Genomic DNA, 16756 nt, shown 5'->3' with positions numbered 1-16756 from the left:
TGTCTCAGCTCATGCATTAGGCTTCGTCTTTTTTAGTTTTTTTGGGCCTCCTGTTTCTGAAATACACTCCCACCTAATTTTCTCAACATTAGCTCTAATATATTTTCGTTAAAAAATGCAGAAAAACGACAAGTGGTCCTTACATAAACTCGGAGACCACAAATAAATTCGGAAACTTGTAGCTGCTCAACACAAACAAGTAACAGAGAATATGAACACAAGAAACTTGTTGTTGGTTTGTGCCTTCCACAAAGTAATTTATTATTCAAACAAACTCCAACACAGTAAAAACAAGGAAAAATCATCCTTAGTTGTAGTAAGAAAAAGGGACTTTCATTAATCATCTGTAAACCCAAATGATTTTTGTTTTAATGAGAGAGAAAGAGAACCTTCTTTTAGCCTGAGAGAGCTGCGTTCATAGCACTGTGAACTTCGACACCAATCTGTGCTTCTGCTTTCTCAAGATCTGTTGATGCAGAAGCAAGTTTCTGTGTGAAGTCAGCTAAACCCTTTTGGACTTGGCTTGCGTCGATATTCTCAAGCGGCACGGCCTCAACCGCTATGATGTCAGCGACGGAGTTTGCGTGGAGAAAGGCGAAACCACTGCTGACGAAGTATTTCTTTATGTCAGTGCCTTCGTGAACGGACATGATACCGGGTTTCAGCTCAGCGATTGTTGGAACGTGTCCAGGCAAAACACCCATTTGTCCTGTTGTCGCGGGAATGATGACCATGTCGACCTTGAGGTAGACAAAGAGAAACCAATAAACTTTTAGTCATGATTGAATATAAACCAGAAAATAAATGACAAAAATCAAGAAGTAGGGGTTAGTTTAGGTTTAATATTGAACATATGGAGATTGTGATATTCAATTTGCAAAGAAAAAAGATGATATAAGCTTTCAATGCAAGTAAGTCTGGGAAGATAAGATCCTTCAATGCATTCTACATGGAGAGAGAGATACCATAGCGAACAGCAAACTAATATTCATCTGTAAAATACTATACGAATAGATTACTACTTTCCAGGGAGATGGAACTCATGGAAATTACAGATATAAAACCAACGTTCAGTTTATACGTATCAGGTATGAATAGAAAATATACATTTTACACCATATATATTAACAGCCAGCACTTAGGTTATGTAAATGCCATATAGGATTGATAATGGCCATGAATCTCACAGTTTCAAGACATGAATAGATCATAAACGAAACATGATTTTACTTTTTCAATCTCATTGTAAATATAAAAACCAGAAAAACACTTAAAGTTGGGATCATTACTAGGAATAGAAACAAAATAAATCTCTTATAAGAGTTGCAATGCAGATAACTTTAATGATCGATCGATCAACAAAGAGTTTCTAGGTAGTGCTCTTCAGTCCAGAAAATAAAATTAAATAAATCTAAACAAGCAACATTTTTTCTTTCTTAATCACAACTATCAAGTGCAGCTTTTTTTCTCTAGAAAATTTTCATTCCTACCGCAAAGATTAGCAAAAACCCTTAAATATATCTGCGTCAGATCTAACCAAAAATAAAAGGCACATTTTTGATACGTTACCGATTAATCAAATCCGAAATGCTGTGATTAGACTTTTCCACACATGAATCACCACAAACCAAAAGCCACACAACAATCCAGCATTCCAGATTCGTACTATTAGACCAAAACCTAGGAACGAAAATGGGAAGACTGACCTCTTTCCAGGAAAGCTCAGATGCGTAAGGGAGGACGAAATTGACGGTGAGCTTCGTCGGAATCGAAGAAGCAGTCGAAGGACGTGGCTTCATGAAGGAAGAAGGAGTCTGCGGCGGGTCCATGTTCGGCGCTACTTTCTTCCATGACTCCACGAAAGTCGAATCGATCGTCGACGGAAGCTCCGTTGAAAAGGCACGAGCCGTCACCGATTTGGAGGATGCCGCGGTGGCGGATCGGGAGATGAGGCGGGAAGCTTGTCTCAACATGGCGGCGATTTGGAGTCTCGGGGAATATTTGCAGATGAGACGAGAGAGAGAGAGAGAGAGAGAGAGAGAGAGAGAGAGAGAGAGAGAGAGTCGATCCTTGAGATTCTTAAAAAAATAAAAATGCTGTAACTCCTCAAGTGTTTCGGAGTCTGAGGTTCACGCGCTTTAGTTGCGTGCGTGGTTATAGCTTCGGCTCACATAAACTAAGAAAGGCCTAGACAGTTAAGCCCACTTATTACCCATTTAACTTAGTTAATCCTGTGGTTGACATTGACCTTGTTTTTGTATGGATTGCAGGTCAATAAACTTTTGGTCGTCTAGATTTTCAGATCAGTGTAGATGGTCAAATATCATTTTAGGTCACTTATACTGCTAAAAATATATATATCAGATGTTGTTGGTTTGGTTATCTGAATCTTTTTAGAATTTTATATTGTTGACAGCAAAAGACAAGTATCAAAACTACAACTCTCAATCTTGATTCTTGAAACTTAGATCAGGTGTAGAATTCGGATTTGGTTTATTGTTTTGAATTGTTCTGCCTTTATACCAAAACTTTAACCTAACTTACATTTGAACGTATAATATACACTGAACTTTTCACGTACCAAACAAATAATAAATTTAACTTTTGGTTAGGGTTTAGAATTTGACCTCCATCTAAACTCTCTAGTTTATAAAACTAGCCTTTCGTCTGGCAAAACCATTCTCCAGATAACCAACTAACACTGAGAAGTGAGAACTACCTACTTGTACTTTTTAGCAGATTTACATGGAAAATAAGATACCATCTTTTCGTCGTCTTCCGTTATACGTCAAGCTCCAGATTCATATGCCCAGAACGTATCTGGATCGGGACAAAGAAGAGAAAAGTCTGATACTTCCAGATTCGCGACGTGCCAGTCAAGGAACCGAGCTTGTATCCACTTGAGTAACAAGAGCATTGCTGGTAATACCCACCACTTATCATCATCTCTGCCCAGATACATAAACCAAATTTTGTACTCAATATAATAAAGAGTTTTGGTGTTCCATAAACAAAAGCTTAAGATTAAAGACCGATTATGATCAAAATGTTCATTTTGTGGGATGATTAAAGAAGACACAAGAACAAAACAGAAACACTATTTTTATTACCTTATGGCGTTCCAAATGTTTGTCTTATCACTTGGATTGTCAGAGAAAAATACGGAATGAATGACACCACAAACGAAAGCCACAATCTGCAAAAATACTTGGCAATAAGAGACAACAGAGCGAGAACGAGGTCACGTTGTTGCTAAATATGTGTATCAACTTACGACGTTGGTTAGAGATGCAGCGTTCCAAAGGGCGTAGACACGAGTAAGTGAAGCTCTTCTAATTTCTTTACTTAATAAAGCGTTAAGGCCAGCGGGGAATGGGCAAAGGAGAGCGAGAGGGAGAATCAGGAGGATAGCGAGAAAGGCTGCAAGAGCAAGCCAATAGAACTGAAGCAATGCAAGGATTGTAACTGAAAGATCCGCAAGAAGAAGGATGGAGATCAAACGTAGAAGAGTATTCTGCATAACATGAAAAAGATTCTGCTTATATTAGTACAAAACAAAAGGCAAAATAATGATTCAGGAGTGGAGAATATATGTAACCTGACGACCAACGGGTCGTGTATTGTTTAATAAAAGAGAAAACGGGTAAAGCAAGTCCCTCCTGTACTCCAGAGATTGTATTGAGATCTCGTTGATGAGGCCTCCGTTTATTCCACCATTGATTCTCTTCCGAGATAACCCATGCCCTGGTTGGATCAAGTTTTGTTGCAACTCTAAAAGAGAATTGCTAGGACATGCAGAGCTGTTCCTGGAAAATGGAGTTATGATTACGCAGGTTGAGGAAGTGACAATAACTAGATGAGGTCAAAGAGAGGTAAAATCTTTCATGGCTCACCTAGGGGACTCCTCGTCACATCTGCTGAATGAAATAGTCTGGTTCACAGTGTTCGGAGGAAAATCGCCAACAAAAACCAAGATACCAAGTTGGTAATATCCAGAAGCTGTAGCTTGAAACCATCCAAGCTCAATTCTTACTCCGTGGAATTCGAGTTGAGGATTCCCATGGCTGTTTACCCACCTAATGACAGGAAGTAACGCTGAACGAATTGATCCATGCCTCACAGTCCTAAGCTGTGCGTTTAAACCGGCAACAAAGCGGTGCCAAACACTTGGTGGGATGTGCTGGAATAGTGATTTGGAACTCTTAGGAGATTCTCAGAGGATAGATCTTGAAAGAAACAATATATATAGAGAGAAGTAAGCTAACCTGGCCAAGAAGATTTGCTAACAGTGCGTCACTATGAAGACTATAGGGTGACATATAACTTCCATCTCCACCAAAAAGTATGCACATTGGGAACCTTTTCTGTATAATAGAGACCATATCTACACGCTTCTCGTCACCGCCGAGAAAAAAATCAACGTATGCAACCATCAGATCCGGAGTGGCTCCAACCTGTGTTAACGTTGGATACATACAGTAAAACTGCAAAGTAAAAAAGGTAGCTAATTGTGAAGCAACAGGTATATTAGATAATAAGAAATCCGAACCTTCATGCCTTTGTATAGGGCTCTAGACCTGCATGACCGGAGGCAAGAGTGGTCATATTGAGTTTTTACGTATTCTTGAAGGCGATGAATTTTTCTCCTGCGACGCCATTGTTTCCATGACCAGGCGCAAGGATTTGCCAGAACTGATAAAATGCTGTGCACAGACCCTTCCCACCAATCATACGCCGCAGTAGAATTGACCTCATCGATAAATCTGTTAAAAGCATCCTCGTACCTGCGAACAAGAAGTGTACAGAACAATGAGTGGAAGACATGCCTTGTAATGAAATGAGCCAAACGTCAAAGTCACATTGGTCAGCAAAGAGTAGGACTTAAGAAAACAGAATATGGATTAATGATATAGACAGTCATTACTTCGGGAAAGGTAAAGAGAGAGAGAAAACACGTAGTTGTTATAAATAAGTAGCACAAAAGAGACTGTCACTTAGCCAAGAGTTTTTAGCACAACCATTTCATTCACACACTCAATGGCATCCAATCGCAACAGAATTTGAACATGTCAAGTTATATCCTTACACCATCTCGATGATTGCATGGGGACGAGAACAGGGCAGATGCCAAGGCTCCCTGAAAGTGTTTGGACCCATGAAGTACATACGGTAAGCGTGGGTTTGTGTAACGTCAGATTTTGCGCCTCGGACCTATAATGATAAGACACAGGCCAGAGAGTTTGGTTGACTTCGTTGTCTTATAACAACAACAGAAGATTTGGGGACAAGACAATACTCGCAGCACCATACCTCAGAGAGTGACAGAAGATGGGGTAAACAATGAGTACTCTGGTGTTCGATGGAACTGGTACCATAGAAACTTGATCTTAGCAATCTGATACTTAACGTGCTTAGCAACAGACCCAAGACTACCACCACACAAGACAGAAGAAGAGCACATGGAAATGGCCCTCCAAATGTATAGACGAGATCTTCCAGAGGTGTATAGCAGTTTGGTAATCTGTACTTGTCAGACACACATTTGTAGGGACAAAAAGGTTCGCTAACTCCTCCTGTAGATTCACAGCTTCTACTATCAGAAGACTAATCAGGGAATCGAAGATAAGAGAACAATAAGATAATATACCTCGTACGTATACAAATTTTGCACGGCTTGGAAGATGCTCAGGTGGGCAGGGTGTACAAAGACGTTTGTCAGAACCTTCAACATTCTTGAAAGTCCCAATGGGGCATTCCTGAAACAACACACAAAGCCATAAAATCTAGAAGTATCAAGCACAAGCAAACAAAGCAGAGATTTGCCATGATGGTAAAGGAACACTATTGGGTCTGTCTAAATTCTAATTTATTACACCGACTTGTAGCTGAAATTAAGGATAAGAAGAATTAAAAAAAGACTTGACCAGTGCGGAAGAAACTACAACATAATAAACCATAAGACTTACCAAGCAAAATGTACCATAGAGTCCCTTCGGACACATTTTTCCAGTCATCGTTCCCTCTTCCCCAAAACGGCCTACATTGTCCCCTGCACCTCCTCTGAAGACATCACAGAGCAAGCAATTCAAAGCCAGTGTTTAAATTTCATGAGGATTAGTTTTGCATATTAAAAGGTCTGTCAGATTCAGAGTTCCAATATACGTTCCAAATTCGGCATAAAGAAAATAGTGCAGGCAGAGTTTCAAGCATCAAACACTAGCAATTATCCTCTCAAACCATGGCGAGCTATAGGACTAGGAATCAACTTATATATGCATGCCTTACCCTAGTAACTACAAAAGACCCACAAAGTAGCAAGCATGCAAGGGAAATAGCTTCACTTATCATGATAATGGTGCATACCTATTACTAATGGACCCCTTGACAGTCGCAACAGGAATATACTCATCACCAGTGTGTAACATGTCCCAGTGAAAATGAAGTCTTCCACCTCCACCCCCACCTCCCCCAAGAGGGCCACCTCTGCCCCCTCTTACTGATAGAGATGAGTTCTTTGAGAGTTCAAGCATCTGAAGGAAAAGAAGAATCGTCCCACCAGATCCTCCACCAACTCCACCGACCAAAGATCTGTTACCGTTCGTTATCGGCTTTCCAAGGCTTTGACCATCAGAGCTTAATGATCCACGTAGATTAAGCGTCAAAAGAGGAAAGTGGATGGAGCCAATTACTGAAAAGGTGGAAAACAAATTTGTATATGTGACATGACAGTGTGGATGAGTAAACAGATAGTTCACAGTGTACTATTGTCTGGCAGCTTTCTTAGTTTAATAGAGAAATAGTACTGACCAATCATTCCTCCACCAATCACATTCCCATATGATTTATCTGGACTCTCAGCTCCGCTCCCTAACTCACAGGGAAAATCAGGGTCGCCGTAGGTATGACCTCCATTGCACACTCTCCCATTGAAAATGCCCGATCCCCCTCGCCCTCCATGCCCGGCACCACTACCAGCCCCATTTGAATAAAGTCCTTTCCCCAGGCCACCACTGCAACCTGTCATAGCAATTTTTATGCATAGAATCAGAAACCAAATTAATCTTCTTGAATACAAAGAAACGTATTTAAAATTTTTAAGACATGGTGAGAATCCTGCTGTGGCGAAAGGGCAAACAGCTATAGGAATTTGCTGAGAAGGATAGAAGATTGAGTTTCGATGGTTTACGTACCAAATTCAGATGCACTGATCAGGCCTTCATCAGTAACTACTACCGTTCTTGCTCTATGAATTTGAATTATGCTTCCTTTAACAATACCACTCACAAGAATGTCCTCAACTCGACATATCTACACAATTAAAAGGTTGAAGAATGATCAAAATTTGGTTGGAAGCTACAAATAGAAGAAAAGCTAATTAAGCAGTCAAGTCTGATTTTCATCGAGGGGAGAAACACAGAAAGGACTAACGATGCACAACTAGAGGCGTTACAGGATAATGGAAGTCACAATTGTTTGGCTTATCTTAGCAAAAAGTTTCGATCAGCCGGATAATTTATTAATAGTAGATTATTTACTTGTGCAACTACCTAGTAAGTAGTAAAAGCTCTGCCTAACAGATAATTTTGGACTATCAAGATACTTCTTTACTAAACTCACCTGAAGGGAAAATGATAGTGTATAATTGACATGGCAATCATCTGGCGGACTTATCAAGTCTACTGGGCATGTCTTGCTCTCACAAAGGGCATGAGTAACCCTGTAAAAAAAAGAAAGGGATTTTCTAGCACAAGCGTTTCAGTTACTAAGTCCAGCACTAACTACATTCCCAAAAATAATGTAAACGTATAGGAAGTAGTACTCACGCGTTTTTGCTTTCGTCGTCATCAAGTGGTGCCTGAAGTATAGAACCTGGTCCAACCTGTAAAATTTTAAGGAACTATTAAAAAAAAGCGCTTTGCATACTCCACCGATACTGTCTAAGTGAATGTTTGTAACAGAGACGAAAATGATCTCATAATAGCATACATGATCATGAATTTCATGATAGATATAAAAAAAAATCAACAGAAGTTGGGTGACATAACATGTTAAAACAACAAAGTCTTACAGTTACGTTGTAAAACTGAGATAAGGAAAGTCTCTGCCCTTTAATTGCATCTCCAGGACCGGTGAGCATCAACATTCCTTGACCATTGACACCCAAGTTCGCATTAGAAGTAATGATGGAATTTTCCTACAACAAGAAGAAATCAAACCTGGCCTCTAATCAAACCAACGGAAGAAAAAGGTACAAGATAAGATTTACAAGTATACCGTTAGAACTGCAAGGTTGCGAACTTCGAGTACAGAGGAAGGCACTGCAGGGTTTCCTTCGCCATCAATTTTAATTACAGAATTCAACATGAGCAGTATCTTCGTAACAAGTCGTAATGCACCGTAAACCTTCATTTAAGGACAAAACAACTTTAACAAAACATATTGAAAAGAAAGACAGTAAAAGAGACATAAGATTGTTACTGAGAATGATCAGGAACAATAACCTGCCTTTATCACGGAGTTACTCATTAAAAGCTCTTCTGCAACAAGCTCAAATTCTGAATCTGGAAAATTTGATAACCCAAAGACAATGCTGCTTCCCCGATAAAGACTGATTTGACCTCTGATCTTCATAACCAGAAAAGAACATTTAGGATCATAACAAATACATTGGATTAAAAAAGTGTAAGCGGATCACAAAAGTTCAAGGCAGAAAAGATGATTCAAGACATTATCGGAGAAAATAAGACATTCAAGAAATTAACTGACCTGCATCCTGGTCCAAAGCAACGGAACCAAAACTTTAGCATGATTATCTACATAGATGTTTGACCACGGAGGCCTCGTAGGAAAATCGAGCAAAGGAGTTTCAGTCTCTGTAGTCATGTTATCATTCCCAACCCTTAAACTCGACAATTCTGCATTAAAGTACGTTCCAGCTGCTCCAGCATTTTTGGGGCACCCGATACTTGCACCACCTGCAGTTAACAGAACCAAATAATTTAAAATGCATAACATATTCAACACACACCCTATATCAGCAGAAAACAAAAAGGACAAACTTTTTCCCATAATATGGAAGCCGGAAACAATTTTCAGAAGGGCTTAAAACTACTTGAAAACACAAGCCTGTAGAAGACCTATGTCAATTGCATCGCATGAGCGTTAAAAGGTAGCAAAAGAGAAATACAAACCATGCACAAGAACTCTGACATCTTCTTGAATGCTGTAACAGTCAAGGGAGATCCTTCCTCCACCACCTCCACCCCATCCCTTCCCACCCGATGCAGATATTTTACCGTAACCCTTCCTACAAATCCAAATGTTACCATCCAATAGCAAGATCAATTTCAAAGTATACCAAAACAATTGTTACAGTCAGTTAAGATATACTTCATGATTGAGATAAGACTCGAATGAACTCACAGCTTAACCGCACGAATACAGATACTTCCTCCAGATCCTCCACCCCCTTCCTCTCCACCATCACCGCCCTCAGCAGAAACGGAACCATTCAACAGCATCGTATCCTCCAATATTACCCTAACACGACCTCCACCTTTACCTCCTGCGTTCAACTTAGCCCCTCCCTCGCTCCCATAGCTCCACGGATCATCCAAACTCGACCAGGAATAAACATCACCACCCCAATAAGCCGATACATTGCTCTTCACACACGAAGCACCTCTCCCACCATATCCTCCCCCCGCACCATCTCCACCGACAGGTGTCCCGCTAGTCTGAGAAGGCGGGGGTCCAGCCAACGCCGTCGTGTAGATGGATGAATTGCTCTCCATGGTTAGATTGATAGCAGAGAGAACAACGGAACCGGCGAGGATTCTCGCCGATTGGCTGACGTGGATGGTTCCGGAGACGTTGAAAGCGATCGTACATCCTTTTACAAGGCAATCTACTAAGACGTGTGATAGTATGATGAGATTCCCCGTCCCGTATACGTAAGTATCGGAATCGAAACGGTGATTTGAGTTCAGTGTGCATGTGGTGTTCAACGATCCAACGCCGCCAAGGTCCTGACACGTCACTGAGGTGAAATTGCGAGGTAGTGCCACGGTGGAGTGTGGTAAGCTAAGGCATGGCGTTAGTAACAAAAGGACGCACCAGAGCACGAGTTCGAGCATCACCACAAGGGAATCGAGTATCAGTCGCACACACTAGCCCAGAGAAACAGAAAATATAGTAAACGGCATCGTTTCGATTCCGTTAAGGTTCGTAGTAATCCTAATTCGCAGCTATCTCCGAAAACAAACAGTCTCGATTTCTGCGAGTGATTCTTCTTCTGCAACAAGAAGTAACAATCGCGTGAGGGATTTTGAGAAACCTATTGAAGAGGAAAGCAATCCGCTAATTAGAGAAGAGAGAGTTGATGAAACCTGATTTTGAAGAAAGAAGAGAATATGGAGGTTTTCCCCGAGAGAGTCAAGAGATAGTCTCTTTCTGTGTTTACTGGGCTTTACTTTTCTTTTCTTTCAGCGTCTGCGAGGAGAGAGAGAGAGAGACTGTTATGGAGTTGAAGTTTACGCGTATATTATAGTCTAATCTACAGCTGTAAGTCCGCATCTTTAAAAAAATAAATATTTACCTTTTTTTTCTTCTGGTTGCTTTATTCATTTTTTGATAACTTAAGGTAAATCAGGTAACTCAAATTTGTTTATGATTGTTGATTTATTTATGTCCATATAAATCACAACTTTCAGTAGGGAGATTATATTAATGACGGAGACTACGACATCAACATCTTTTCCATGAATTACGAAACTGCCATCATGAGTTTGCCTGAATGATGCACAACCGTTAACGCAAAAATTTTCTTCTTCTTTTTTGATGCACCTTTTTCTTTTGTCCATCACTAATAAAATATTAGGGACGGTCAAGATAATACACAAAAGAAAACAAATTATAGATTGATGTTTCAGTTTAAACAAAAGAGGCGAGCTTAATCGATCAGCTCTTGTCAATATTCTGACGTAGGACTCCTATGAAGTCAGAAAATATAATATAAAATGTGTCGCAGCTCAGATAATTTTGGCATGTTCTAGTTGAGGTGTGACAAAAGCCAATACCAACGGATATGAGAGATAGTTGGGAGAAAATTGAAAGATTGATTTAGAAGGCCCAACTGGATTCTGAATCTAGTGACTGGTGGAGCAGGTATAAAAGCTCACGGCATCTTGCATTTCCATACGTTTATTTTCTAAATTCCAGCCCGTGAGAGATCGTCCCTTCCAAAAATTTATTCGATTTAACGCTAAAACTTAAACCTAATGATGATGACATAGCCAACAAACACATGAGAGCGTTTCTTGTCTGTTTCAGGTCAAACCGAAAACAAATGGAGCGTTTCGAGTCGGTCTTTTTAAAATATTTAAGCTTCTAGGACCAATTGGGTCCCGACAAAGTACTTCTTAAAAAAGGCCTCTCATGACGCGTTGACACATGTACAAGGTCACGAGGAACATAATGTCTAGCGAATCACTGATTCAAATAAGCACTACGCGAAAATATATATTTTTAAAATAATTTAAACAAAGAGCATTTAGTAATCATAACAATGTCACCAGACACAACCATCAGTCTTTAAGTACCGGTAGCTTCAGATAACTGATTGCAATAACAATAAGAGGAGGAGATTATAATGTTACTTAGGTACCAATACTTCTCCCAAAGTTACTTAGGTATATGTATCTCTGCACTATCATCGCATGTTGCTCTGCTTTAAGCGCAGACAGGCACGTATCTTGCATGCACCCGAAAGCCACCAGATGTTCTTTTTGGAGCCATGATAGCACGATACCAAGCTGCTGAATTTGCAAAAGGGGTTTACTGTTTACAAATCCATTGCATATTTGCATTTAATTTTAATTTGCCTTTTGTCATCTTTAGCCATTGTAAGGAAGTTGTAGGTTTTGTGTAACTTTAGGAGGTTGAGATTGCTGTGAGCCTGAATGTTATAGTGACTGTGTGTAGTGTGACAAATCAAAGACTGCGAGTAGAGTGAGTTTGGGAGACCCTGACCCTGAGCGACAAGAGTCATTAGCATATTTTGACCAGAAACATGTGCACATAGATAAAAATGGTGAACACTAACTAGTAAGGCCTCAATTGTTTGTCTGAGTTTGCGTTAATATTAAATGTGTATTTTCTCTAGATGAACCCACAACCTTCACCATCTTAGAGAATACCTTTTCTTTTGTTGATTGTGAACATTAATGCAACCGAACGAACAAGGATTAGGATTTGTTCACACCAAAAGGACAAACCTGAGACTGGAGATTAGGATTGTTCACACCAAAATAATTCTATTATCCATCATCATGGGATTCGTCAGTAAAACCAGCTTGGGTGAAAAGACATTGTGCTCACATATATTCCTACATAAGCAATAAAAGGCTCAGAAGAAGGTGCAAGTAAAAAAAAGTGTTAAAAGGTATGGCCAGGTGAAACACACCTGAGACATGAAATCATTACTCCCACTGAAACGAGAATAACCGCCTTGAGAATTCTGGTCCATAAAGTTTCCAGGAAACGCTCCACGGGCTCCTTGTGTGGCATAATCAACAGCATATCCACCCTGCGAGACATACCAATAAACAATACATGGTAACAATTATAACCCATCGAAAAAAGCTTTCAAAACGTATTAACTAACTTTGCAGCACATAGTTATTGATTTGTCCCAACCCCTTAACGTAGGAGAGGTTTGAAGTTTCCAAAATAGTCCAATATCCAAAGTATGTCATGTCTAATCACGAAAGCAGGCAGAAGAGAAACCAAACCTTTCTTGGCGACTGAAATTGTACCATGCTCTCCTTTAAATTATTAAGAGGTCCTTCAACCAAGCACCCATATTCCTGTTGATATAAGGGAAACAAACAAAAAGTTCAAGCTTGTATCATAAAATCATTCATATTACTCAATAAATTCCGGAATAAAAAAATGATAACATCCCAAAGCCTCAGAAAGAACGATTGCAACGACGGAGTCGCAGCAGAAAGTGACAATAACAATTTCGTAAAAGACCGCAATTTCTTCTTCTGTTTTAATAAAAAACGTGTACCATGTAATATGCCAGTAACCTGTTCCAGAGCGGCTGTTTACTAAGAACCTTTGGGTTTCTAAGAATAACATTCCCGTAATGAGCACGTGTAAGTGCAAACATTAAGCCTCTTGTGGATCACTAAGGAATCCAATGCCCTGAAAACCATAAAATCAGCAGTTACCAGTCAAATCCAATAATTCTCAGGAGCAATGTACAACAGAGCACCAACAAACCTGATGCTCGTTACTTCTCACGCAGGACAATATGATGTAATCTTTTTCTCTTCCCTGGAAAGCATCAACACTGGAAACCTGTAAATTCGAGAGCTTGTTAAGTAAATGACAGAATCAAATAAACCTTTTCGAATCCAACTTTAACAATACTACCTCAATTTCCTTGTAAAGTTGTTGTAGGAGAGAACCATTTCTTGCCATATAATTAACAATGCATCCCCTCTGTCCCACGTAATGAGTTATCACTCCAATCAGGTAACAATGCGCATAACTCATTACGTCAACAGATGCCAAAATAATTTACTAGACCAAGTGAAAACCCTAGTACACTCACCTGACTGGGGACAACTACACTATTTAAGAAAGCGGTCACAAGTTTCTCCACATTAGCAGCCTCAGTTCTATTTAGATATGATGTTCCACTAGCACTGATCTCCTCTTTCCCCAGCTGCACATTGAAAGACAAGATAAAGGGATCACATTTGCTTTAATGGGGTTTAGGATGGTGGAGGCTGTGGCTTTAGTAGACCATGTTTTTAAAGGTTATAAACTACTTCAAATGCGAAGTTTGATACCTGTACATAGAAAAACATTGGTTGATTAGGCACAGGCCACGGAAATTTAGTCCCTTGCCTTTCAATAATTGTGACTCCATTACATAGTGTTCCTTCATAGAAGCTATTAGATGGAAACTCGGACAAAGCTGGATGCATACGATATTGAACCTGAAATCAAGAATATGACAACACTGATTGCAAGGTCCTAATGGTAACAAACCTCATATCTTATATTCCTCAGTCTCATAAATTTCTTATAAACAAATAAAATTCCAGTATAAGTGGTAAAATCTGCTAAAAGATTAAAATAGTACCTGCAAGCTAATTGGTTTAATGCCAAGCTGACAATGATCACCAACAAGAACAACCTAGTGCAAAAAACTTTCTGTAAGTAATCGATAATAATTAACTGTAACAAACCAGCTTGTTTCAAATATTTTTTGAGTCAAAATGAGTCGCAAGGATAACTAGGATATGCTGGCTTGTTCCTTTATTTTAGGATAGATAGTCATGGGCAGTTACCTAACCGTGATCTTTCATAGCAGAAGCACCGAGACAAGATTGAACAGGTGGACTGTGCTTACCGGTGTTACTATCTTTATGCTCGAGTTTGCTACACTCATGGTCGGGTTCACTACCGTCCTGTTAGGAGTCAGTAACCTCATGTCTTCCTGCTGTTCTTTTGAGTTCTAGTGGGGAAGTCAATTCTTTAGAGAGATATATGGGACATAGTTGATACATCGAATACATCTCCGGACTCTTGTGTTATCAATGTCAAGCCTATGCTGAGACGTACAAACACCAGAGCCGTACAAGCCAAATTATTTTGTATTTATTTCAAGCTTAGTATTGGATGAAGAGATGGTTTCATTGTATTACAAGATGATGGAAGTACCAAAAGCATTATGTTTGCAACGAAATATCATGAAGCTTATGATGCAAAGAAGAAGAAGTTGGGATCACAAGATACTGAAGAAGGACTAAACCGTTCGAAGTATACTTTGGCTTGAGGCAGATTTGGGATGAAACACCCAGAGCAAAACATTGACGTGGCCAATGTTCAGAGAATTACATGAAGGATTTGGTAGCAAGCTATTTGGAGATGAACGCGATGAGTTGTTGGTCGAGAGTCAAGAATTACTTCAGAGAGGTGAGATCGAGTTGGACAGATCTCAAGAGTTCATGAAGTAGAATTTTCTACACAAGATATGGGACAGATTGAAGATTCAGTTTACGGAGTTGGTACAGTGGGATGTTTCCGCCAGGAGGTTCAGGTTGAGTTAATCATATACAACAATTTCAGCATCAAGATATGTGGTCGAGTGAATTTCATTCATCGATTATGGTTTGGAGAATAAGCCAAAGATCAGATCGAAAATATTTGGGAACTTAGCCAAGAATTTTGTAGTAGATAAAAGACCATGGACTCTCAGAGCTTCGAGGAGATGTTAGAGTATGACGCGAATACTAAAGAAGTTATTGCTGAAGAAGTTCACCAAATTCTGCAGACCGTTTAATTCCAAACCAGTGAAGATCGAAGATTATTTTAAATTAGTGGATTAAGTCGCTGGGATGATTTTGGGTGTACGTTTCATCAGATCAAGATCGAGGAGGCTGAGTTGTTATGGTGGTGACATGCCATGACAGCATAGTCGGGATCATCCAAGTGCGAGAAATTCTTGATTATTTGCATCAATGCGATTCAGTGATTCCCTTGTGAAGAGTAAGGATGATTATTTTACCCTTGCCCATAAAGTTACTCGGTTCCTTTACCTATACCTAGGGTACCAGTAGTTGGAGTTGTTCACGCTTCCTTACCATTAGTCTTGATCCAAGTGTTAGGCTATTTGGGTAGAGCATACACTTTATGGTTGTCTGGACCGTCAAAACCCCTGAAAAGTTCAATCACAGGTTTGCTTCTTATCCCATTGTGTGTTGTGTTCATTTTTAAAATTTTATTAATGATTGAAATAAAAAAAAACTTATGTGAATTGTGATCAAGGTGTCGTAAGAGACCTTGCATATGAATGGAATTCTCCGCCCATATTGTGTTTGATTCGGGAACAACACATGGTTGTAGTTCCTGGGCGATGTCATAGTATTAGAGAGGATTCACTTTTGTGAATTCAAGTCTACCGTTCTTATTTGGAAGTACGGGCTGCCAGTTAAAGTTATGGTATGCCTTCCCCATTCCATAGTACTTCCGTTAGAGCGATATGTTTCTATCTAGAATGAGATTGACTATCTAGTTACCGAGCTCAATTAGGGTATTAAGGAAAGAAGTCTTTTGAAGAGGACCAGTTATTGTTGGCCTACAATGGTATACTACTAAGTGTTCGAGTATCACTCAAATCAGTCTGGCGTGTTGAAGAACTTTTGGGAAAAGGTAAAGAAGTGTACTCTAGTAACTTGATCGTTTAAAAAGTAGAAGATGAAAAGGAGCAGAGTAGAAGACAGTCTGATAATCAGGGAAGATGAAGATGTGTTTAAGGCATTGAAAGGATGGTCGACATCTAAAAAAGTAACATGTTCAGTATTCTTGTTGAACATGAATTCACTGCAATAGCCTAGGGATTTCACCAATTGGTTCTTGTCGAGTTCTAGTAGTAGTTCGAAGATTATGAAGAGCATTTCAGATAGATTAGAAGTGTAACGAATACTGTAAGTGAAATCATTCTTGGAATGGGTGAGTGTGTTTATTTGAGAGTAGCACCCCTTGTCTGAATCATGTTGGCGTGATTGATCGTGCATGTTCTTGTTTGATTGTTGCACGGTTAATCAAGTTAACATTGACTAGACTGGAGATGTAACATTCACGTATGGCACATCACCTCACGTTTCAAATTTCATGTTGTTGTTATGGGGGAGAGCCAAATAGAAAAGGTTGAGAAGTAATAGTCTACAGATACAAG

The 16756-nt window shown here is 39.6% G+C and overlaps 2 protein-coding genes across 4 annotated transcripts; both read right to left on the bottom strand.

The window, feature by feature from the left end:
• Positions 1 to 200: 200 nt before the first annotated feature.
• On the bottom strand, positions 201 to 2126 carry LOC106366836 (ATP synthase subunit delta', mitochondrial-like). Its single transcript, XM_013806501.3, has 2 exons — positions 1707 to 2126; positions 201 to 740 (listed from the first exon to the last, which is right to left on the bottom strand). Exons 1-2 carry the CDS (start codon positions 1971 to 1973, stop codon positions 396 to 398), a joined length of 612 nt encoding a protein of 203 aa, XP_013661955.2. The 5' UTR covers positions 1974 to 2126; the 3' UTR covers positions 201 to 395.
• Positions 2127 to 2578: 452 nt separating this feature from the next.
• On the bottom strand, positions 2579 to 10556 carry LOC106366837. Of its 3 annotated transcripts, none has more exons than XM_048740678.1 (23): positions 10389 to 10556; positions 9424 to 10294; positions 9192 to 9307; positions 8767 to 8975; positions 8506 to 8625; positions 8275 to 8403; positions 8069 to 8194; positions 7824 to 7879; positions 7618 to 7717; positions 7191 to 7308; positions 6808 to 7017; positions 6364 to 6688; positions 5967 to 6060; positions 5648 to 5756; positions 5311 to 5573; positions 5087 to 5211; positions 4550 to 4784; positions 4266 to 4454; positions 3894 to 4180; positions 3599 to 3806; positions 3275 to 3514; positions 3111 to 3196; positions 2579 to 2948 (listed from the first exon to the last, which is right to left on the bottom strand). In XM_048740678.1, exons 2-23 carry the CDS (start codon positions 10134 to 10136, stop codon positions 2789 to 2791), a joined length of 4218 nt encoding a protein of 1405 aa, XP_048596635.1. In that variant the 5' UTR covers positions 10137 to 10294; positions 10389 to 10556; the 3' UTR covers positions 2579 to 2788. The 3 variants fall into 3 exon arrangements, with proteins under 3 accessions (XP_048596635.1, XP_048596637.1, XP_048596636.1); XM_048740680.1 differs by having other exon boundaries at positions 3599 to 3800; XM_048740679.1 differs by lacking the exon at positions 10389 to 10556 and having other exon boundaries at positions 9424 to 10369.
• Positions 10557 to 16756: the final 6200 nt, after the last annotated feature.

Source organism: Brassica napus, chromosome A9 (genome assembly GCF_020379485.1).
Source record: "Brassica napus cultivar Da-Ae chromosome A9, Da-Ae, whole genome shotgun sequence".
NCBI classification, from domain to species: Eukaryota; Viridiplantae; Streptophyta; class Magnoliopsida; order Brassicales; family Brassicaceae; genus Brassica; species Brassica napus.
The sequence above is the reverse complement of the archived record's forward strand: the minus strand, read 5'-3'. Positions and strand labels throughout refer to the sequence as shown.